The 24,155-nt window shown below is 46.7% G+C and overlaps 1 protein-coding gene across 4 annotated transcripts in view; it reads right to left on the bottom strand.

The window, feature by feature from the left end:
- Positions 1-24,155, bottom strand: part of TAF2 (TATA-box binding protein associated factor 2) — a 238,472-nt gene that overhangs the window by 197,491 nt on the left and 16,826 nt on the right. For all 4 annotated transcript variants that reach the window (XM_073590239.1, XM_073590238.1, XM_073590241.1 and 1 more), the window contains exons 4-10: positions 16,704-16,822; positions 16,148-16,289; positions 15,525-15,756; positions 6,162-6,346; positions 5,442-5,555; positions 4,776-4,875; positions 3,667-3,752 (exon numbers count right to left, since the gene is read on the bottom strand). In XM_073590239.1, coding sequence (XP_073446340.1) covers positions 3,667-3,752; positions 4,776-4,875; positions 5,442-5,555; positions 6,162-6,346; positions 15,525-15,756; positions 16,148-16,289; positions 16,704-16,822 — 978 coding nt within the window. The remainder of the gene's footprint in view (positions 1-3,666; positions 3,753-4,775; positions 4,876-5,441; positions 5,556-6,161; positions 6,347-15,524; positions 15,757-16,147; positions 16,290-16,703; positions 16,823-24,155) is intronic.

Below are 24,155 nucleotides of genomic sequence, written 5' to 3'. Positions count from 1 at the left end.
GATGCAGGACACACTGGAAGGCGAGTATGATGTCTTCTGGAATCTGGCGGCTGCGACTGTCACTCTGCAGGCTATAAGAGAAATTAATATTCATTTCCGCCAACGGCTTTCTGGAACAACTGACTCGTGTATGAGCAGAGGGGGGCATTTTCAGGACAAAAAAAAATGTGCTGAAAAACTCGGCTTATACACGAGTATATACGGTAATATGCTGGTTTATTGTCAACACGTTTCAGAGTCACACTGACTCCTTCCTCAGGACTACAATACATAAGACATGGCCGTCCTGAGGAAGGGGTCGGTGTGACTCTGAAACGCATTGACAATAAACCTACATATTACATCCAATTGCGGATGTCATCTTTCCAGTAAGCGCAGAATACTTCCACTGCCCTGGTAACTTTTTCTTAAAAATTCAATGTTGTATTCATAGGCTCATATTAGTGTCTTCCCAGCAGCGCCGCATCCACGCATCTTGAATAACAGTGGAGATCAGAGGTGACGACAGGCAGAGCAGCCTCTAGTTCACTGTCAAATAAGCAGGGACAGCGCCGGTGGGAAGACGCAGTCGACTGCAAGTGCACCGATAATCGGACCCCCCAATGCAACGTTGCACCCAACTTCCAGTGCACCAATACACTCCCCGCTCAGTGTACTGATACCTCCACTACCGATACCTCCCACCTCAGTGCAGCAATACATCCCCCAGTGCAGTGATCATACATCCCCACCTCGGTGCATTAATACGTACACCCCCACAGTGCAATCCTACATCCCCCCTCAGTGCACTCATACATCCGTCCCCACAGTGCACTCATACATACGCCCCCTCAGTGTACTCATACATCCCTCCCCCTTCAGTGCAGTTCATACACCTGCCCCCTCAGTGCACTTATACATCCCTCCCCCCTCAGTGCACTCATACATCCCTCCCCCCCTCTGTGCACTCATACATCCCTCCCCCCCTCTGTGCACTCATACATCCCTCCCCCCTCTGTGCACTCATACATCCCTCCCCCCTCTGTGCACTCATACATCCCTCCACCCCTCTGTGCACTCATACATCCCTCCCCCCTCTGTGCACTCATACATCCCTCCCCCCCTCTGTGCACTCATACATCCCTCCCCCCTCTGTGCACTCATACATCCCTCCCCCCTCTGTGCACTCATACATCCCTCCCCCCTCTGTGCACTCATACATCCCTCCCCCCTCTGTGCACTCATACATCCCTCCCCCCTCTGTGCACTCATACATCCCTCCCCCCTCTGTGCACTCATACATCCCTCCCCCCTCTGTGCACTCATACATCCCTCCCCCCCCTGTGCACTCATACATCCCTCCCCCCCTCTGTGCACTCATACACTCCCCCCAGTGCACTCATACACTGCCTCCCCTCAGTGCACTCACACATCCCCCCACCCCCGTGCCATTGCAAGCCTAATTTGCATATGAATAAAGGAGATTTTGGTACAATGGAGTGACTGGATGGCAACAGAACAGGAAGCAGGGTCCTACTTTTTCTACTGGAAATTCTGAAAGACAGGTTCCCTTCAAACTCACACAGAAGATCTCAGTACAGGAGCATTTTTTTTTTTTTAACACCTCCAATTGTGGAAATTATTATGGTTCCAAGATCTATTGATTACAATGTACTTTGTGGGACAATCCCACAGACTTATAAACTCTTCAGGATTTTCAATTAAATGGAAATATAAGAGGCAGAATTTTTATGACATACAACTGTTAAAAATACATGCATTTAAGGTAGAAAAAATGCTCCAAAAAGTGTCCATATTCTATAAAGTGTCTGTCTTAACATAGTGGCATATAGAAGTTTGTGCACCCCTGGTCAAAATTACTGTTAATGTGAACAGTTAAGCAAGTTGAAGATGAAATGAGCTCTAAAAGGGCTAAAGTTAAAGATGACAAATTTTCTTTGTATTTTAGGCAAAAAAAAAAACTATATAGTCATTCTTTACATTTTAAAAATTACAAAAAGGAAAATGGGCCAATGCAAAAGTATGTACACCCTTGGAGATTTGTGTGCTCAGATAACTTGACTGAGGTTTCAGACCTTAATTAGCCTGTTAGGGTTATGGCTTGTTCACTATCATCAAATGTTTGAAGAGGGGTGCTCACTGCTTATGGAATAGGTTCTCTGGGGAAAAGATAAACCAATAAAATGATCAACTCCAGCATTCTAAAAATTATTTGGACCCTCACCAGTGTAATCACTCACCATATTTACTGGATGGAAGTATACATCTAATATGCTATAGAAGCATTTTCTTGAAAAAGGCTGAATTCTGCCGATACGTTGATATTTATATGTCTGTTCTAACTTTCTTTGGGTCCAACAACCACAACAATCTTGCCCATTGTCTTCATAATAAACTAATTTTTAGAGTGCCGGAGTTCATCATTTTATTTTTCTCACTATCATCGTTAGGAAAGGCCAGGTGATGCAAATTTCCAAGCATTACAGAGTTCCAGCCTCCTCTAACCTTGTGCCAAACAACAGCCTCCATGGGCTCTTCTAAGCAGCTGACTAGCACTCTGAAAGTGAAAATGGTGGAGGCCACAAAGCAGGAGAAGACGATAATAAGATAGCAAAGCGTTTTCAAGTTGCCATTTCCTGAGTTTGAAATGTAATTATGAATTGGCAGCTAATAGGAAAAGTTTGGGACAAGATAAGGTCTGGAAGACCAAGTAAAATGTCAGTGAGAGCTGCTCGTAAGATTAGTAGAGGCGCACACCAAAAACCCTGCTTGACTGCAAAAGACCTTCAAAAAAATGTAGCAGACTCTGGGGATGTGGTAAATTGTTCTACTGTTCAGAGAACATGAAGAATCATGGAAGAGTCATCAGAAGAAAACCTATCCTGCGTCCTCACCATAAAATTCAGTGTCCAAAGTATGCAAAAGACATCTCAACAAGCCTGATGCAATTTGGAAACAAGTCCTGTTGACCGATGAGGTTAAAATAGAACTCTTTGGTCACGAAGATGAAAATTGGCGCAGAATTGCAGGAAAACAACATCTAGTCGACTATTAAGCATGAGGGTGGATCAATCATGCTTTGGGGTTGTGTAGCAGCCAATGGCAAGTGGAACATTTCACAGGTAGAGGGAAGAATGGATTCAATGAAATTTCAACAAATTCTTGATGCAAACATCATCCAGTTCCGGATTGTATGCACCAGGCATAAAAAAAAAACAAAAACAAAAAAAAAACAAAAAGGATTTTTTTTTTAACGCAAGTTCAGATTTTTTTGTTTAAGCCACTAAACAGAAAAAAAAAAAAATGAAGTTTGCTATTACTATAATTATACTGAATTGGAGAATCATGTTGCTAGGACATTGTTACCACACATTAAACGCTGTTAAAATGAACAGCCCCCCACCTCCCCAACCCACAAAAAAAAACAATGGCAGGATTGCAGGGGGAAAAAAAAAAAGCTATGGAAAAAAAAGTTATGGCTTTTGGAAGGGGGAAAAAAATTATTAAACGGTTGAACCTGCAGCCATATCTTTGTTTCTTTACACCGGCTTATGCACTGTATATTAAAAAGAACCTTTTGTGGCAAACAGATCACACTTCTCATTACTAATCTATTTATATTATGTTCATGTACAATTCTTAATAAAAAAAAAATTAAGTCCGTACTTATCCTTCTCTTTTCCAACAGAGAATATTGGGTGAAGTAACACGCCGCCAGTTTTCAGCTCATAGGCTACAATCTTATCCAGTTCCTAGGAAACAGAACACAGATTACTTAGACAGAGTTCAGATGACCAAACAATTGTAAAGGAGGCAGCCATAAAGGAAAAGTAACGTAATTGCATCTGTCACAGAAAAGCCAAAGAGAAGGCGGCTCGTGATGCCCCCTTGTGGTCACATTCAATAATTCGGTGACAGCAGCACTCACATCATATGGAAAGGAGCTCGGTTTGTATATCCTTTCAGGTCCATTTCACACACACTATTGAGTCAGGTTAGGCCTCACTCAGATGTCCCATTCTTTTTTTTTTTTTTTCTCTTGCATATTGGAAAAAACTGCCCCGTTCCCATCAGTGTGCTGGATCCGATTTTCATCAATTTTTGGTCCATGTGGTTGTTTTTACAATCAGTGTGGCATCCGATAATCTCATGTGCACATAAAATAATAAACGGAATTGTGGACGGTGCATTGGACTACACTGCATGTGTTGTATGTATGCAAGAAAAAAAACAAAAACGATACATCTGAATGAGGACTCAATACCACCACTGGGAATACATCACTGAGACGTGCCCCTGGTATACTCCATTGAAATGCAACATATCCCTCTCACCCCACCACCGTAAACTCCAATGAGTGGCATAAACTTCATTGAATCGCTCTCCCCCTTACACCCATATACTACGTCAAATCACCCCACCATACATGTATAATCACCAACTGGTGCCATTCCACCTTCCGTAGAGTCTCCTTCCTCCTCGTATACTCTGTCAAGTCACTCCACTCTGCCTACTATGACAAGTCGCCGCTCTCCTGGTACTCTGTCGAATAGCCCCCCGTGCGTGTACTGCAGTCAGGATGCCCCCCTTGGCGCACTCTGACTAGTTGTTCCTCCCTCTGGTACACTCCGTCCTGCCTCCGGGTATGCTCAGTCGAGTCGCCCCTGGTATACTCCACCGAATCACCCCCCCAATCCCCAGGTGTACTTCATAGAGTCGCCCCCCCATCATACTCCAGGGAGTAACAAAGTGGTATAGAACTCCGATCTCCTCACTTCTTTGATCCAGTGCCGATACTGATTTACACCGAATGTTTTCTTCATCCAGAGCCCGTAAATATAACCGGAGATGCCTTTCAGCACCCACTCATCAGACCTGAGAATGCAAACAGCAGCAATTAACCCACCGCAGTAATTAGCATGGACTTACATTACAGATTTTTGAGAAGCATTTCTAGCAGAGGATCACATATTACCACAGGATCAAATTTGACAAGGATTAATTTAAAAAAAAAAAAAAAAAAGTCTGACTACCGTTTTGGTCATTTTACTGTGCAGGTTTTTTTCTACTATTTTATTTGTCAATGAAAAAAAAATTGCAGAAATTCCAACAATGACATATTCAGCACAGAATGACTGTTCAAACCAAGCACAGTCTTTCATGGCTCGCTTGGTGTGGACAAACTTAAGTGCAACGTGCCTCCTATTTGTTTTATCTCCGTTCCCTATTCATTGATTGACAGCTCTGACTTTATGGAGAGAAGAACGGAGACAGATGGAAAACAAGCAGGTGGGAATGTGCACATATGTTTGGCCACACCAAGTGTACACCGAGCGTCTGTGCCTGGTTTGAACAGTCATTCTGAGCTGACAGATGCTTTAAAAAGAGACAGCACCTGCAGGTGGTAATAAATGAGAATGGGGAGCAGAGTCTCACTTTACCATGACATCCTAGAGATGAAGCAACCGAAGAACTGCTCGGCCAGCGACTCCGCAAGACATCTTCTGGTCAGCGGCGTCTGGTCGATGATCATGGCGCTGTGCAATAAGTTTGTGCTGCAAAAGTAGTAAAGATAAATAAAACAAATCACATTGACAAGTTTAGCTTTTTTTCTCCTCGTTGTAGGACATCTGAGAGACGGAGGCAGCAATGTAGGCTGGGTGCCATGTTGCAGGCACAAGTACAAGGTGAAGGCCTACCCCGCTGTTATTGTCAGATGTCAAGATTCTGGCCAAAGTCCTCGTAACAAGACTTAATCCGGTCATAACTTGGGTAATACACATCAGTAATTCTGAGTTTTTTAAACATCTACAACCAAGACTCGTCATCAGAACGCAGGAAACTCAGGAAAATTACATTTTCTCCCAGCAGCTGCACTTTCCGTGCGGCGGCCGGGCAGCAATGTAACGCTATTAATCTGCAGATTAACACAATGCCTGCATGACAATAGGACTTGTGAATATAGCAGGTTCCTTTATGAGAAATGCCTAAATTATATTGCCGCACTTCTGGGGATCTTGCTACTCATCCTCACCGTCTACTCACGACTTGACTGATCCCTCCCTTTACCTGCAGCCCTGCCCTCACTAACCATCACGATGTGACCTGGTCTTATGCAAATTGGATTAATAGCTAAAATACACAAAAATAAAGAAACCAACCTGAAAATACTCATGGATGCATAGATGTTGACCTCCGTGTATGATTCATCTACGAATACGGTCTTGAAGCAGGTATATGGGTATCGGCAAGTGAGAATCTCCTCGTAAAACTCAAACACCTCATGGAGGTAAGAAGTCGTGTGCTTCAGGAGCGGGAGCAGCTGAGGTAGACAGAAGTGGGTCACCTGGAAGGAAAAAAATCTTTTTCTGCCCAAAAATTCTTTCCAAATATATCAGAAAAAGCTTAAAAGATATTGACATTTATGAGGGAAATTATTTTCCTACTAGAAAGGATTTTGGTGCTAAAATAATTTTTGCAGCTGGGTAGTAATAGTAATTTTGCATGGTGTGGATTTCACAGGCTCTTTGTTCCCCATCGCATGGTCTGCTGCAGGACAATTTGACTAAGGATGACTCCATTATGGTGCTAAGTGCGGCTCCAGGCAGGAAAATCTTAGAAGAGTGACACCACGACTGAGGCCCCTTTCGTTACCAACACTCGTAGTCCTAGAAAGCACATCCTCACTTATTATAAAGTGTTCGCACATCCTAGACCAATGTCATAATTTCGCAAGATGGGAGAATCATTTTTTACGAAGAGGTCTGCAGGTGGGTGAGAGGAACCCTTCATGGAGACTGCAAAGGGGCCAATTATGGTAATTAAAACAGGATTTTTAGTTGCTTACCGTAAAATCTGTTTCTCTGAGCCTTCATTGGGGGACACAGGAACCATGGGGGTGTATGCTGCTGCCACTAGGAGGCTGACACTATGCAGAAAAAAAGTTAGCTCCTCCTCCGCAGTGTACACCCTACCGACAGGAAGTAGGATGTTCAGTTAGTGAGAAAGCAGTAGGAGAAGCAATCTGTAAACGAGATAAAAACCACAGAAACACAAATCCAAACTGTAACAATATTATACAGTAAACCGAGCTGTTCAACTTGGGAGGGTGCTGTGTCCCCCAATGAAGGCTCAGAGAAACAGATTTTACGGTAAGCAACTAAAAATCCTGTTTTCTCTATCGCTTCATTGGGGGACACAGGAACCATGGGACGTCCCAAAGCAGTTCTCAAGGGTAGGGAACAGCAAATAGCTCCTTCAGGACGAGGAAGTCACCCTCGTCACCTGCAAGGTCACCTGCGAGGTCTTTTTTACCCCGATCGACACTTGCCGAAGCTAGGCATGGGCTTTGAAAACTTTATAGGCCTGTGGAGGACATATCATCGCACTGCAGAGGTGCCAGACGAAGGCCCAAAGAGTACCGTCAAGAGGACACTCACTGCCCGGGCAGAGTGCGTTGTACTCAAAAGAACACAGTCCTTCCTGAGCCGGCAACCTTACTAATGCCGACCAGTTTCCGCGAACAGAACTCTAACCTGAAGGCCAGAGGACCTCTACACTTCAAGCCTGAGCTTGAGAAGTACCGTTGCTGTGGCCAAGTAGCCTGATGAGAGGGCGTCACGAAGGAAAAGTCCAAGGCGGACGAAAGAAAGGGAATTCAGAATGACGGAGAGTGGACCCTTGATCCACAGGAAGTGCACCACAGCTGCTACAGACTCTGTAAGACCCCAGGAGTGGTTGAGAGTCTGAAAGGGAAAGATACCAACTGAAAAGGAAAATGAACCTGTTCGTTGCAAGAGCAGACATCGCCAAAGCCCTGAAGAAATCAGGACCTTGATAAGAGCTTCATGGAACAAGGAAAAAAAATCATGCGATTCACAGAAGGTAAATGTTGAACGAAGAAAATTTCTTCCTGAAAAAAACAAGGATGGACTGAATTCTAGATCCCCAAACGTCATGCTGAGGAAAAAGCACTGAAGAACTACGAGGCTTAGCCTGTGGAAGGGGAGCGCTTGTCCTTCCGGTGAGCTACTTAATAATTTGGCCTATTAGAGCCACAGGGAAGGAACGGAAAGATGGTGAGGGACCTCTTTGGGCATAATTTCGCTCGTGAAACCGAAAGCCAAATGGACGTAGTTCGTAGTCGCAGAAGTAGTCTAATTTGTGAAGCGCTCAGGAGAAAAAAAGATATACCCAGGCGCCCCCTTGTTTGGAAAGTCCGTTCCATGAGAATATGACAAGACCTGAGAGCAGGCCCTGAGAACCTGCTAAAGAACCGAACACTGAAAACATACTGAATGGAACCTGGGGATAACCTGGATCTCATCGCTGCGATGTAGGCACAGGTTGGCTATGAAGAGACAACTGATTGCTTGATTAAGCAGGTAGACTGAAGACTACTGGATGACTTTTCAGACTGAGATCAAGAGGAAGATAAACCCAGCATACAGGGATGAGGGTGAATATGGGAAAAATAGTCCAGCTGGACTTACAAAAATAAATAGTCGAGCAAGGAAAGTCCACGGCAAAACATGGAGTATGTCAACTGCAAAGAAAGTTGGCTCTAGGTAGATCAAATAGACCCCAGAAAGACAACTAGGCTGATGAAAGGAAGGTCAATCCTTATGACGATGTAAACGGCCGAATCCATCCTAGACCCTCTGCAATAGGGAGGGGATTGCAGTGTGTAGATCCGCATGCCTAAGTCTAAGACAACAAGCGCCCGAAGATCACAGTGAAAAAATACAATTCTAGCTGAAATAAGAAACATGTTATCACCAGACTCATCCTTAGATCCAAGACTGGAGCAGCTTTCTACCCTGGTCGATACTTGCGCAGAGTGAGATCCCACTCCTGTCTGAGGTGGGATACTTGCCCCAGTCACGGTCAGAAATCACATCTGTGAGCTGCTGGAGGCTTTATCCGGTGTCTGTAAGAAAGAATAGGTAAGTTCCGACAAATAAGGAGCTTATGTATTGTAGTAGCTCGAAGGCCCTTAGGACATACTAGAACCTATAAACTACTATTAGCCAAACACTAATGATAGGCGTAACACACCGGGCAGTAAAGATAGCCTGCGGACGCTACTGTAAAATGATCAGAAGGTGGGACAAAAACTCTTGTGGAGCAACTCACACTTAGGGTCCAGATCATGCCACAGTAAACCTCGACCATCCGTACATGACACGAGAGTGTCTGACCTACCTGAAGGTGGAGTATACAGTTATGTTGCTACTGAGGTCCGCTCTGTGGTAGAGATCCACTCTGTTTGGACATGGTAGCCTTTTACGTTTAACTGTTAACAAATCACAGATGTTATTGACTATGAAATATGCAGCTGAAAGCTGTCTTAGACTCACATGAAAGAGGCTTGAAATCGCAGCTGCAGCCCGCCAGAGGTAATAAATGCTGGCACCTCACCTCGAGTGGTGATTATACAGGAGCTAGGCAAAAACTGCAAAGAACCCTGAGGAACGTGAGAGAGGGCATTCCTGACTCATCTGACAATGGGACAGTTGAGCCGGGCCGGTGTAGTCGATGGACTTCGGGTACGGTTGAGTTACCGGAAAGATGGCGTGTATTGACTAAACCTGTCTGGTAGAGGACTATCCAAGTGCTCGATAAGGGATAGAATACTGCTGCAATAGGACGCGAGGAACCTGAAGACGAGGGCGTCTGACTCACCTGAATACGGTACAGAACACCAGTACCATTGAACCAGTCAACCCCCCGACACGTTTCCACAGTAATACGGCCATTTCAACCACTGTACCTGGTAGGTGGTGCGTCTGAAGCCTGGATAGCGGATATAGCACAGTTGCCATCAGCTCTAAGTATCCTGTGAACAAATCAGCGTGGAGAAAACCCGGAGAAGGGTATAGGAGACAGCCATTTCTGTGTTGCGGTGCAGTCTAGGCCTGGATACCTGACGACCTTAGGCAGAATAACGGCTTCTGTGATGCGGTCTGGGTCTGGATACCTGACGACATTAGGTAGAATAACGGCTTCACGTGTAGAAAACCGTACCATGAAGTCTGTATTAAAGCAGATTCTGACCAATCAATTCTCTTGACGGTAGAACAGTAGGTCTGGGATCAGAAAGAGACTAAACTCTACTCTCTGTTGTGCGCCAGGGTTCCAACCCCTGGACCTGCGAGTTGTGGACAGCTTCCTTATTCACTGAGCCACAGCCGACAATTGCCAGATAACACGGACTTCTATCCAGCTGGAAGTCCGGCCCAAAACACTGCAGACGTGAAGAGATAGAAGCCGCACATTATTCTGCTTAGGGCAGTGTGAAGCCAGCGTCCGGAGGGGGATGCAGAAAAAAGGAAGGGCGAGTGCCTGAGAGCTATGGAAGCAGTTGCTATGCCAGGGCTCCAGCATCATTATGTGTGAGGCAATGATCGAGTCTTGCTCTACTGAAAATTAAGGCACACCTGCAATTGCGGGTGGAACCTTCTACCAGACAAACGCCATGCGGCAATTACAGAAGGCTCTACATGGCTCTGTGTGCTATGACACCAGACATACTGATGCACTAGAGACTGCGCGGCAGATTATTATTACGCCAGTGAATTACACGCTTCTAGAATACTATTACGTCAGTGACTGTATGGCTCTAGAGCAGGGGTCCCCAACCGCCGGTCCGCGGCCCAGCACCGGGCCGCTGCAGTGCCCTTGCCGGTCCGCGGACACAAGGGGAGCCTGTGGCGGTCAGTGGCGTAGCGGGGGCTGGGGCGGCGCGCAGCAGCTCTTAGCGGCGGGCAGGGAGCGATCAAGCAGCTCCGCTGCCTGCAAGAGGGAATAGCAGGAGCGGAGCTGCAAGGACCCGTCCAGCTTCCTGCCCGCCGCCCGCGCTTCCTGTCTCTGACTGACACAGAGAGGAGCGCGGCCGCTGCTGTGTCAGTGCGAGGAAGCGCGGGCAGGTGAGAGGAGAGAGGTGGTGTCTGTGTGTATGTCTGTCTGTGTGTGTGTGTGTATAATGTGTGTACATGTATGTCTGTGTGTGTGTTGGTCTGTGTTTGTGTAGCCTGGCCCTGGAGGAGATGGGGACATGAGGAGAAGGCCATGAGGGGAGTGATGGGGTGAAGGCAATGATGGGGAGAGGGGAGTGATGGGGTGAAGGCAGTGATGGGGAGAAGGGAGTGATGGGGTGAAGGCAATGATGGGGAGAAGGGAGTGATGGGGAGAAGGGAGTGATGGGGTGAAGGCAATGATGGGGAGAGGGGAGTGATGGGGTGAAGGCAGTGATGGGGAGAAGGGAATGATGGGGTGAAGGCAATGATGGGGAGAAGGGAGTGATGGGGTGAAGGCAATGATGGGGAGAGGGGAGTGATGGGGTGAAGGCAATGATGGAGAGACGGCAGTGATGGGGTGAAGGCAATGATGGGGAGAGGGGAGTGATGGGGTGAAAGCAATGATGGGGTGAAGGCAATGATGGGGAGAAGGGAGTGATGGGGTGAAAGCAATGATGGGGTGAAGGCAATGATGGAGAGACGGCAGTGATGGGGTGAAGGCAATGATGGGGAGAAGGGAGTGATGGGGTGAAGGAAATGATGGGGAGAAGGGAGTGATGGGGTGAAAGCAATGATGGGGAGAAGGGAGTGATGGGGTGAAGGCAATGATGGAGAGACGGCAGTGATGGGGTGAAGGCAATGATGGGGAGATGGCAGTGATGGGGTGAATGCAATGATGGGGAGATGGCAGTGATGGGGTGAAGGCAATGATGGAGAGACAGCAGTGATGGGGTGAAGGCAATGATGGGGAGACGGCAATGATGGAGAGATGGCAGTGATGGGGTGAAGGCAATGATGGAGAGATGGCAGTGATGGGGTGAAGGCAATGATGGGGAGAGGGGAATGATGGGGAGACAGCAGTGATGGGGAGAAGGCAATGATGGGGAGAAGGGAGTGATGGGGTGAAGGCAATGATGGGGAGAAGGGGGTGATGGAGCACTTATTCAAAACCTATGGTGAGTTGAGTCACATTATAAATGTTATTTAATTATAAGTATGCACTGCTACACTACAACCGTGTCCATAGCCCCGCCCCTTATGACCAAAGCCCCGCCCCTGCCACACCTCCATCCCCGCCCTGCCGGGCCATGGAAGAATGGTCTTGCTTGAAACCGGTCCCCGGTGCAAAAAAGGTTGGGGACCACTGCTCTAGAGTACTGTAACGTCTAACTGCATGACTCCATTACGTCAGAAACCATACGGCTCCAGAAAACCCATTACGTTAGTGACTGTATTGCTCCAGAGAACCATTACGTCAGGGACTGTACGGCTGCAGGGTGCTATTCCGCTAATGACTGTCCCTAAACCACTATCGATTGCACGGTACGACAATAGCGCATATTCATGAGACACACTAGCAAAAATGGATTCTCTGCTCGTGACTGTACGCTCCAGAGAACCATTACGTCAGGGACTGTACGGCTGCAGGGTGCTATTCCGCTAATGACTGTCCCTATACCACAATCGATTGCACGGTACGACTATAGCGCATATCCATGAGACACACTAGCAAAAATGGATTCTCTGCTCCTTCACTGGACGTGCGGAAAGTGTGGCCCTGCATCGTACCTGATTAGGCTGAGCGGAGATAGGCAGGAAAGAGCTGGTCCTGCCTGGTGAAGGCACTAACCGGGTCCCACGCTGGGAGAATGTGACCGCTGGGGGATGCCGAGGTCCGAGGAAGACGCTTCTCGCCGCAATAGAATGGGCGTGATGTGAAAAACACCGCTGTGCACAGCCCGCAACGGGCCGGAGCTAAACGTCAGCTCTGGGTGCAGGAAGATGGCGGTGATGGCTACTATCTCTGTTCCGCATGTGAGGCCGGGTAGAGAGTGCGGAGCTTGCGCCGGGGAAGTGAGGGGAGACGGGCGGGAAAAAAGCCCGCCCGAATACAGAGAAGACGGGGGGCGGAGCTACCGAGGACTAGGCCGCAAATGAAGCCGAGGCCTAGATTAGTCCCTGGAAACCGCCGACGGAGCGGGGGCGGCGCGGAGGCCCGGGAAATGCTGGAGCTATAATCCGGATCCTATCAGAAAGATAGACGGGTGTGGGGGGAAAAACGGTGGGGCGGGGGCACCGCGCTGAGGAGAGCAGGCTGCTGCCCACTGTCACCTATTCTAGGGGAGGGCACTAACTGAGGAAAGCCTGAAGCGCACAGCGCCCGGCGAAAGGAGGGTGCATGATTTGTATGTAACCCCTTCTCATGTACAGCACCATGGAATCAATGGTGCTATATAAATAAATAATAATAATGATCCGCCGGCCTCAGCCGGGAAGTGAGCTCCCCACAAGTGCGGCAGGAGAGCGGCCAGGGGAAAGGGAGGACTAGGCCCCAATATAAGCCGGGGCCTAGATTACCAGTGACCGTCTACACCTGACAAGGGGTCTCCTCTTCTTTACTTATCTTCTTATTGAAGTCGTCCTGACGGTTGCCGGACGTCACGTCTCATCCAACTAACAGGCTCTGGTGGGCGAGTAGGTGGGAGATGGTGGGCCAGGACCGGGTCTGGAACACCTAAGAACGCTTCTGTGCTAGGGGATGGGGTCCTGCAGTCAAGACATATGAGGATACGGGGTGGCAGTACACGCCGTACTCATAGTCTCTGTGTTGGAGTACAGTAGTGACCATTCACACTGTATCCCTCCGGAAAACCTGAAAAGAAACGACGCACATTGAGGTAGATAAGGGTCTAGTGAAAGACCCGTGTCCACCTCCTACTGACACTAAGCTAAACTGAACATCCTACTTCCTGTCGGTGGGGTGTAAACTGCGGAGGAGGAGCTAACTTTTTTTCTGCATAGTGTCAGCCTCCTAGTGGCAGCAGCATACACCCCCATGGTTCCTGTGTCCCCCAATGAAGCGATAGAGAAAGCAGATTTTCAAGTATCGGGACACCCCTGTCCTCGGCTGCATATTGCTTTAAAAAAAAAAAAAAAAACTAAAATAGCTTTACGCACTCTCCCCAGGTCCGAAGCTTAGTCTCCACTGACGCTTCCGATGTGTGTTAGTGTCTGCACCTTGACAGCCCTGCAGCTAGTCAGTGAGCTCAGCGGCTTGTGCCATCAATTTTGGCATAACTGCTAATAAAAGACCCAATATAAATTTCACTGCGCTTGCTCTGCAAAAAGCTGCAATAAATGTGTAACTAGAAAAATGTTGCACCAAAAGGGTACCAAAAATATACCAGACCCAGTTCCTGCCAGGTGGCAAATAGTTAAATAACATGCAGTGGCTGTGCCCCGGGAACACTATGCAGACTGGCCCCTCACTACTAGCAGCAGAAAATGGTAAGATATAATCTCCTTTGATAAGGATGAAAGGTGTGGTAGTTAAGTTCTGCTAATTGGATTAGGCGCCACAAAAAGTTATTACACCTACAAAGATAAACGAATAACCCCAAATACAAAACCAAATGAATGGAATAATAAAATATTTTATTGAATACTATTTAAAAAGACAAAGGATAAAACCAGCAAAATAGACAGATATAATACCATAAACATTAGGCGTTACATGGTAGACATGGGGCAAATGTAATTAAATAACATACAATCTTCACGGAACAAAGCATAAAGTGCAGTGAGCAGATACATCTGAATAAAAATGCATAATATGTGAATAAGATATATATACCAGTATAAAGTGCCCAATGCCTCTCCAACTCCAACGTACGTTTCGCCTGATGTGGCTTTCTCAAGGAGCCACAAAAAGTTGTTTAAATATGCAACGTTAAACAACTTTTTGTGGCACCTAATCCAATTAGCAGAACTTAACTACCACACCTTTCATCCTTATCAAAGGAGATTATATCTTACCATTTTCTGCTGCTAGTAGTGAGGGGCCAGTCTGCATAGTGTTCCCGGGGCACAGCCACTGCATGTTATTTAACTATTTGCCACCTGGCAGGAACTGGGTCTGGTATATTTTTGGTACCCTTTTGGTGCAACATTTTTCTAGTTACACATTTATTGCAGCTTTTTGCAGAGCAAGAGCAGTGAAATTTACATTGGATCCTTTATTGCTGTTCGTATAACAGGACTCGCACAGTGCCTGTCTTCACTTGCAGCTTCTTCATTAGGTGCATCAGCAGAACGAGCGCCAGTGTGTATAATTGTTTGCTGTTTTCTAATAAAAGACACTGAGCAGTGGTGGAGGCTCAGCCCTGGACCTGGGAAGGGGGTGAGACCCAAAGATATATATATATATATATATATTTTATTTTCTTTCAAAATGAACTGCAGCTGGAGGAAAAGTTTTGGCAACTGGAAAACCATTTTAAGTCATCGCCTTTCTCCTAGAACTGGGATCCATACGTATGAATGTGCTATAAATTAAAGTGGTCTCCCCTCCAGATTTGGCTCATTTAAGGTTAACAGACTGAAAAAAAGGAGCAGATATTTTACCATAATTCTACCTACACTCCCCCGCTGTATCTGGAAGCACCATAGCTACCCCCAAAACAAAGGGCTTATCCTGACATTGCAAATCTGGCAACCTATTATTACCTCGTGCATATAAGGGTCCACAAGGATCTCAAAAGGCCCCACTGCCAGGGAAATGTTAGGAGACGCCGTTGGGATAGTCAGAGTGTAATGGAAGGTCTTCTTCCTCATGTCGTGCGTGTAAACACTTTCCACAAGATCTCCATTAGACACAGCCACCATGGAGGCATCAACTGTAAACTCCAACTTCCAGGTGCACAGCTCCGAATAAGAGTCCACACAAGGGAACCAGAACCTAAAAGAACAAGCGACACGTGAAACAAAGAGAAAAAGGACAGATTAGAAGTCATTCATTGATTCCTGATCTGTCAATGTATACAGGGAAAAATGTCTGCAATTCTATCCCACTTTAACACTGGCTGGTCCATCTTGGGCCTTAGAGGGGATGTCCACTTAGGGTTAGGCTAAGGTTCGATTTTGGGTAGACCTATTTATTTACTGATCAATCAGGTGGGACGACTTGGTCCAATTTATGGTAAGGCTAGATAGATACCCCAAATTGTTGATGTCCAGAGCTTTTCTCAAAAATCTCCTAGAAATACCACACCATCTACATACTGCATCGCACTCATGCACACCACCACATTGACATCTAAACGTTTGCCAGAAACACGGGATTAAATTACCTTGTTGAATTCTGGTATCCATAGGAAAAGACGTGAGCCCCTCTCTCGGCCATGCTTCCTTCAACATTGGGAACTACAAAATGAAGGCCTCCTTTGGGCTGGTCCAGGGAGAACTCAATGTAAACCTTCAGCACTTTCAACTCTACAAGATTAAGGAGAAAGAATAATGAGCGTTCTGTTACTTACAATTGAACTCCGACTGATCGGTAGACAGACTCGAGTAAGACTTTTCATTCTGCTATAGATATAAAATGGAACAGTAACATTATTTTCACGTGTCACATTTTTGCAGCAAAAAAAACGCAGCCTTTTACTGTCCCAGCAAAGTGAATGAGATTTCTAAAACCTCATGCACACGCATTTTTTTAAGAGACGCAATGTGCCATTAATGAGAAATTGTGTGTTAAAGCCATATGCAAATCAGGTAGTAAGTGCACTGGGAGTGTGGCCATAGCATTTTGAAGACACAGACACACACCCCAAGCGCACTCCTGGCATTATTTACATGTGGCTCGAATCCTCACGACTGGTACATGGTTCACTTTAACCGTATTACCGTCCACATGTTTCCACAGCTCAGATGGGACTTTGATGCAAAGTTCCCCGTTTCCTGCATCTGGGTCGACGGCGCTGACAGCCGCTGCGTATGCATTGGAGAAGTAGTTAAGGTTGCGCCTAAATGGTAAAAAAAAAAAAAAAAAGAAGGTAAAAACAAAACAGTCAATGAGACAGACACAAGAATAACGTTACACTAGTTATCATAGGAAAAGCACAAACTGCAGCTTCCACTTTGGGCTGTTCCCTATTAAGGGCGCCATCTCACTAATACAACCCCTTCTGTAAAATCGCCATCAGGCTGCCTCCTGCAGGAGAATGATGGTATTACATAGCGCCTATCCAAATAAACAGCCACTATTGTATTTTGCAGTCCTATTAGTGGCCCTGAAGGAGTGATTGTCTGATCGCTTTTACTATGCACAGCAATATCATAGTATTGCTTTAAATAGCAAAAATCGAAGTGCCCTATGAAAACCACCCACAGTTCCATCATGGCCTCATGGGTGTCTTCAGCAGACACCGGGCCGTCATGGCAAACCAACGGCACTGGTTAAAGCAGTTAGAGCAATACGCCCCCAGGGACGTGAGCAGTAAGTGTATTTAATAGGTTAACAGGAAAGGGTGCAGCTCAGCTCGCAGAAATAAGAGAAAGATGATAGCCATCATCTGCAGCAAAAATGCAGGCTCTGTTCACGAGCCCGCATCAAAGACAGGGAGCCAACATTGGATATACCAGTAAGTCCAAAATTGGTAAAGTGATAAAACTATTGTCCAGGACTAAGATATTGATGGCATCCTTGGGATAGGTCAATATCAGATCAGCAGTGGTCCAGCAGCCCCACGGATCAGCTACTATGGAGTACAAAAGTACAGAAAGTGTGAAGGTGACACCACACATTAGGACACCATGTATCGGGAATTTGCTAGGACTGCAGCTTTGCTGGAGCCGAGATGCAGTACCTGAGAACAGCCACTACATGGTGTAATGAGCTGTGGTATTCCAGCTTCCTACAACGATTATTACCAGGAGCCAAAGGACCAAGTCAGAAATGATTGTTCAAGGAGGCGAGAGTTGGTCCACCACCAACCCGAAACTGATAACCTAACCTATGGAAAGGTTCAAAATAATCTTCATTCTGGACATCTCCTTTAAAAGGTTACAAACTAGAAGTGGTATACTGAAGAGAATTCTTAACCGATCACACAAAGCAGAATCTGGGATCTGTGTTGTACGGATGCAGAACCTGTAGCCTGTGTATACAGACATACAGTGCCGGCAAAAAAAATCTTTACAAGTTCAATGAAACCACAAAATCTTAATATTCAAGTGGATTCAAGTGTTTTAGTGTGGATATTTTATTACAATTAGTATTTTGTCATGTCACCCTTACATTTTATCACCATCTGCAGTCGTTTAGGCATGGATTCAGCAAGGCTGGCTAAAGGGCCTGTCATACGAAGAGATATCGCTAGCAATATCGCTATAACTTGTGACGTTATAGCGATATTGCTAGAGATATCTCTGTGTCTGATACTTATCTACGACCGGCTCCCCCGCTGGTTATCGCTGATCGCGCGAGAACGTCCTGGACGGTTTCTCGTTGTCAGCTTCCTGCGGCGCTTCCTGCTGTGACAACGAGCGAAGGCGTGGAGCCGGGCGGGAGGACGCAGGATCGCCTGGTGTGACAGGTAAGTAGCGACCCCCGTCCCCAGCGATGTCGCTGGTGAGATCTGCCTGTGTGGCAGCTCACTAGCGACCACTTAGCGATGCACCAGCGATCCTGACTGCGTCATATCGCTGGTCGGGATCGCTGGTGCATCGCTAAGTGTGACAGTACCTTTAGTATGTGGAGTCCATGTTTACCCACAGTGTCTTCAGCACCTCCTTTAGATTGTTGATGTTGCTGGGTTGTGTCTCTTGAACCTTGTTTTTCATTAAATTCCAGGCATTTTCTATGGGGTTAAGGTCAGGGGAATTACCTGGCCACTCTAAAATGTTAATGTTATGGTCACTGAGAAACTTTCTCACGGCCTTGGCTTTGTGGACAGGGGCTCTATCATGCATAAAGTAATCACACTGATGTATAACCCAAAAAGTAAGCTTGTGTTCTTCCAAAACAGTAATATAATTGCTTGCTTTCATAATTACATTCTTGGGAAGGAAGTACAAACCTGCCCTGCCCATGCTTCCACTGAATGCACCCCACACCATCACACTGTCAGGGTGTTTAACAGTCTTAACTGTATATTTTGGGTCATACCGTGACACGGTACTCGGACGACGCACAACCTTTGAGCCTCCCCTGACCAGCCTGAAAGTGCTCTCATCACTACACATCACTTTCTTCTACTCTTCAGATGTCCAATCTTGATATTTCTTACACAAGGCCAGCCTTTTCTTCTTCATTGCTGCTGTGAGCAGGGGCTTCTTTGTGGCACGGCAACTTGGTAGACCCAGGTCCTTCTGCAGGCGGTGACAAATTGTCCTAGTTGCGATGTTCTGGAGGAGCATAGGGTACTTGTTTTTTAGTTCAACAGCAGTTATAGAAGGATGTGACATCACTTCACGCCTCAGAAGCTTATCAGTCCTTGGTGAAGTCTTCTTAGGTGCGCCAGAGCCTGACTTCCTCTGCGGTACCATCCCAGGAGGCAATGATGCTGCCGACCACTTCAGTTGATAAATTGCTTCTCTTGACACTCCCAGATCTCTAGCTACAGCAATCACCGAATCCCCCTTCTCAAGCAGAGCCAAGGCACGGGATTTCTCTTCCATTTTAAGCTTTTTTCGACCCATTGTGGGAGATAATAAAAAACTGAGGGAGATAATAAAAGACTACCTAAGAGCAAAACTGGCTGAGCTGCACATAACAACCAATCAGAGTGCAGCTTTCGCTTAACCAGAGAAGTGAAAACTGAGCGTTGATTGGTTGATATTTGCAACAAAGCCAGCTTTAATATTAGACAGTTTTTTATTATCTCCCCCATTGTGTACACTTTAAAAAGTGAAAGTCTTAGTTACTCACCGGTTAACGGTATTTTTCGGAGTCCATGACAGCACCACCTGAGAGAGGGGATCCACCCCTTAGGAACAGGAAACCTACAGATACAAAAGGGTGGCACCTCTCCCACGCATCAGTTGGATTACAGAGCACAAGAGGACTTCCAAGGTTAATGCATAATTTATGTACAGTATTCTTTACAATTATAACTTTTATCACCAGTGGGTATATACAAGAAATAGACGTGCACACCCCAATTAAACTATAAGGGAGGGAATATACGGGTGCTGTCATGGACTCCAAAAAATACCGTTAACCGGTGAGTAACTAAGACTTTATTCGGTCGTCCATGACAGCACCACCTGAGAGATTTACAGAGAGTAATATCAGCTTTAGGGAGGGACTACAGCCTGCAGCACCCTTATACCAAAAGAGAGGTCTGTGGAAGCACCCAAGTCTAGCCTATAATGACTATAAAAGGTGCTCGGAGAGGACCAAGTAGCCGCCTTACATATCTGGTCGATGGAGACTTCTGATCTTTCGGCCCATGAGGTTGCCATTGCCCTGGTGGAATGCGCCCTCAGCTTTCCGGGTGGCGACCTGCCCTTTGATGTGTATGCTATTGCAATCGCCTCTCTAATCCATCTGGCTAGTGTATTTTTTGATGCTCTACAACCTTTTCTGGGGCCTTGATGAGAGATAAATAGGGCATTATCTTTCTTCCAGGGATCGGTGACTGACAGATATTCTATGAGGCCTCTCCTGACATCCAGGGTGTGTAGTTTCCTTTCCTTCTCGTTAGTTGGATTAGGGAGGAAGGATGGCAGAACTATCTCCTGTGTCCTATGGAAACTAGACACTACCTTCGGCAAGTACGCTGGGTCAGGTCTAAGTATTACCCTATCCTCTTTAAACTGTAAATAAGGAGGACACCTAGATAAGGCCTGAATATCGCTTATTCTGCGAGCTGATGTTAGAGCTACCAGGAAGGCTACCTTGAGGGACAGGTTTTTTAGGGAAGCCGACGAGATAGGTTCGAATGGAGTCTCTGTCATAGCAGTGAGGACTAGGTTCAAGTCCCACGGCATAAACCTATCCTTCATTATTGGCCTGGATCTCCCTGCTGCCTTAATGAATCTGCTTATCCAATAATTACCAGCAATGTTACAGCTAAACAGAGCCCCCAAGGCTGACACTTGTACTTTAAGGGTACTGGTAGAGAGTCCCATGTCTAGACCTTTTTGTAGGAACTCTAATATCTGCATTATAGGCGCTGAATCCCCAGCGATTACTTTTGAGTTTTGAAGGAATTTTTTCCAAATCCTAACGTAAATTTTTGTGGTAATGATTTTTCTACTTTTAAGTAGGGTGTTAATTAGGTCTGCGGAGAAACCCTTCTCTTCTAATAATGACCGTTCAAACTCCACACCGTCAGATGAAGGCCAGCCACCTGAGGATGGAAGACTGGGCCCTGGGACAGGAGATCCGGGATGTCCGGCAGAACCCAAGGATCGGACACCGACATGGTCCTGAGGCATGAGAACCATGCTCTCCTGGGCCAAAACGGAGCGATAACTATCACCCTTGCTCTGTCTTTCCTGATTTTCCTCATCACTAGGGGTAGAAGAGATAGGGGAGGGAAGGCGTAGGCTAGTTTGAAGTCCCAGTTTATCAGGAAGGCATCTACCGCCAGAGGATTTTCTCTGGGATTCAGGGAGCAGAATTGTTTCAATTGCGTGTTGTCTCTGGTGGCGAATAGGTCTACCTCTGGATATCCCCACTTTTGAACAATCAGATTGAATATGGAGGAGTTTAGGGACCATTCCCCTTGCTTTAGCCGATTGCGGCTTAAAAAGTCTGCCGTGATGTTGTCTTTTCCTTTTATATGCAATGCTGTTAAAGATAGGAAGTATTGTTCTGCTAGATGGAACAACCGCTCTGTTACAAACATCAGGGGTCTGGAACGAGTCCCGCCTTGGTGATTGATGTATGCCACGGTGACCTGATTGTCGGAGAACACTCGCACGTGATGGCCCTGTAGGTACACAAGGAGCTTTTTAGCCGCCTGTTCTACTGCCGTCAATTCTTTTATGTTAGATGACATTCCTAACTGATGATGTTGCCATTGGTCCTGGACTAAAATATCACCCATATGAGCTCCCCAACCGTAAGGACTAGCATCCGTGGTGACTATGCGGGTTACGTTATACTCCCAGGGCACCCCTTTTGATAAGTTATCCTTGTCTAACCACCACTCTAGGGACTCCCTTGTGTTACGGGATAAGGTTAGCTGACCCTCCAAGTAACCTCCAAGGACTTTCTGATGTAAAAAGACCTCGCTCTGTAGTTTCCTTGCATGAAACTGGGCCCACTGGACTGCCGGGATACAGGCCGAAAGAGAGCCTAGAAGGGACATGGCTTTTCTGAGGGACATGGTGGGGTTATTGGAGGCGTTCAGGATCTGATAATGGAGGCGAACAAGCTTGTCCGGAGGCAGACGGCATTCCTGTTTTTCAGAATCCAGGGTTAGGCCCAAAAATTGTTGGACTTTCATTGGTTGCAACCGGGACTTTTTGACGTTCAGCAACCATCCTAACCGTTCTAGGGCAGACATTGCCTTTTGTAGCTGTTGTAAACAATGGTTCGCCGTTTTACCTACAATAAGAAAATCGTCCAGGTAGGGGATCACCAGAATGTTCGATTCACGTAGATGGGCCATGACCTCCGCTATCACCTTAGTAAATACTCGGGGAGCGACTGCCACTCCAAAAGGGAGGGCCGCATATTGGAAATGTCGAACTGACCCATCCAACTGAACCGCCACTCTGAGGAACCGCTGATGGCCTGCATGGATGGGTACATGGTAGTATGCGTCTTTTAAATCTAACACCACCATGAAGCAGTTTTGGAACAGCAATTTTATTGCAGATTTAATCGTTTCCATCTTAAAGGGACGTATGACCAAAAATTTGTTGAGGGCCTTAAGGTTAATTATTGTCCTAAAGGAGCTGTCCGGTTTGCGGACCAGGAACAGAGGGGAGTAGAACCCCTTCCCCCATTCTTCCTCTGGAACCTCTATCAGGACTTTCTTAGCGCACAGGTTATGAACCTCGGCTTCCAGGGCAGCTTGTTCTGCCGCAGATGACCTGAGTGGGGTGATTTTAAATTGATCAAGGGGAACCCTAGAAAACTCTAGTCGTAGTCCCACGGCTATTATCCCCAATATCCAGCTGCTATTGGAGATCAGAGACCAGGATGGGTAGAAGGCAGCTAGTCTCCCTCCTACTGGGGCAACTAGTCATTGGGGCGGCTTTTTCGTATCCCGAGCTGGACCTTCCTGGCGCCCTCCCCCAAACATGAATCCTGTACCTTTCCTTTTTTTATCATCCCATCTGCCCCGATCTCTGGACGGCCTTCTCCGGAAAAACCCTTTCCTGGCGAAGGGACGTCTGTAAGAGGGGTTCGGGAGACTGGGAAATTTCTTTTTGTCATCTCCAGCTTTCTCCAACAATTCGTCCAAGACAGGGCCGAATAGGTACTCCCCCTCGCAGGGAATGGAACAGAGACGGGACCGGGCTTGAATATCTCCTGGCCAGCATTTTAACCAGAGCGCTCTTCGCGCTGCATTAGACAGACCTGCGGCTTTAGCCGCCATTCTTGCAGAGTCTGCAGAAGCATCGGCTAAAAACGCCGCGGCATTCTGAATGATGGGCAAATTTTTCCGAATAGATGATCTTGAAGCTCCATCTCTTAGTTCGGAATCTAGCTGATCCAGCCAGACCATCATAGATCTGGCTGTACAGGTGGCAGCTACCGCTGGTCTTAACGCGCCTGCTGACATCTCCCATGTCCCTTTAAGGAAAGAATCCGCTTTTTTATCTAACGGATCTTTCAGGGAGGCCATATCGTCAAATGGTATGGCGGATTTTTTAGATGCTTTGGCTACTGCTGCATCTAGTTTCGGGGCTTTATCCCATCTGCTTACTACCGGGTTATCGAAGGGGTATCACCGCTTAAAGGCTGGTGGCATGGAGCCCCTTTTCTCCGGTCTCTTCCATTCTCTATCAATTAGGCTCTGAACCTTTTCGTTCAATGGAAAAGCTTTACGTTTTTTGGGGTCCAACCCCCCGAACATTATGTCCTGTGCTGAGAGTTCCCGTTTTTTGTCCGCTACCCCCATGGTGGACCGTATAGCTTTCACTAATTTGTCCATCTGGTCTAAGGGGAAGCAGAACCGGCTAGAGTCTTCATCCGAGGAAGACGACGAGGAGGCCGAGGAATTGTCACCCTTCCCAGGGGCGACTGAGGCCTCCGAGCCTGAACCACTAGCCTCTCTTCTCCTAGAAGGTTCTCTTTGAGGTAAAGCTTTCATTTCTGCCCTGATCATGTCTCTCAGGTTTGAAGTGAAGTCAGGTGTCTCTTCCGCTACCTGCATAAACGGGGGAGAGTAT

This window comes from Dendrobates tinctorius, unplaced genomic scaffold, assembly GCF_039654945.1.
Source record: "Dendrobates tinctorius isolate UK_male_01 unplaced genomic scaffold, ASM3965494v1 ptg000116l, whole genome shotgun sequence".
NCBI classification, from domain to species: Eukaryota; Metazoa; Chordata; class Amphibia; order Anura; family Dendrobatidae; genus Dendrobates; species Dendrobates tinctorius.
This window is presented reverse-complemented; position numbering and strand designations above follow the sequence as displayed.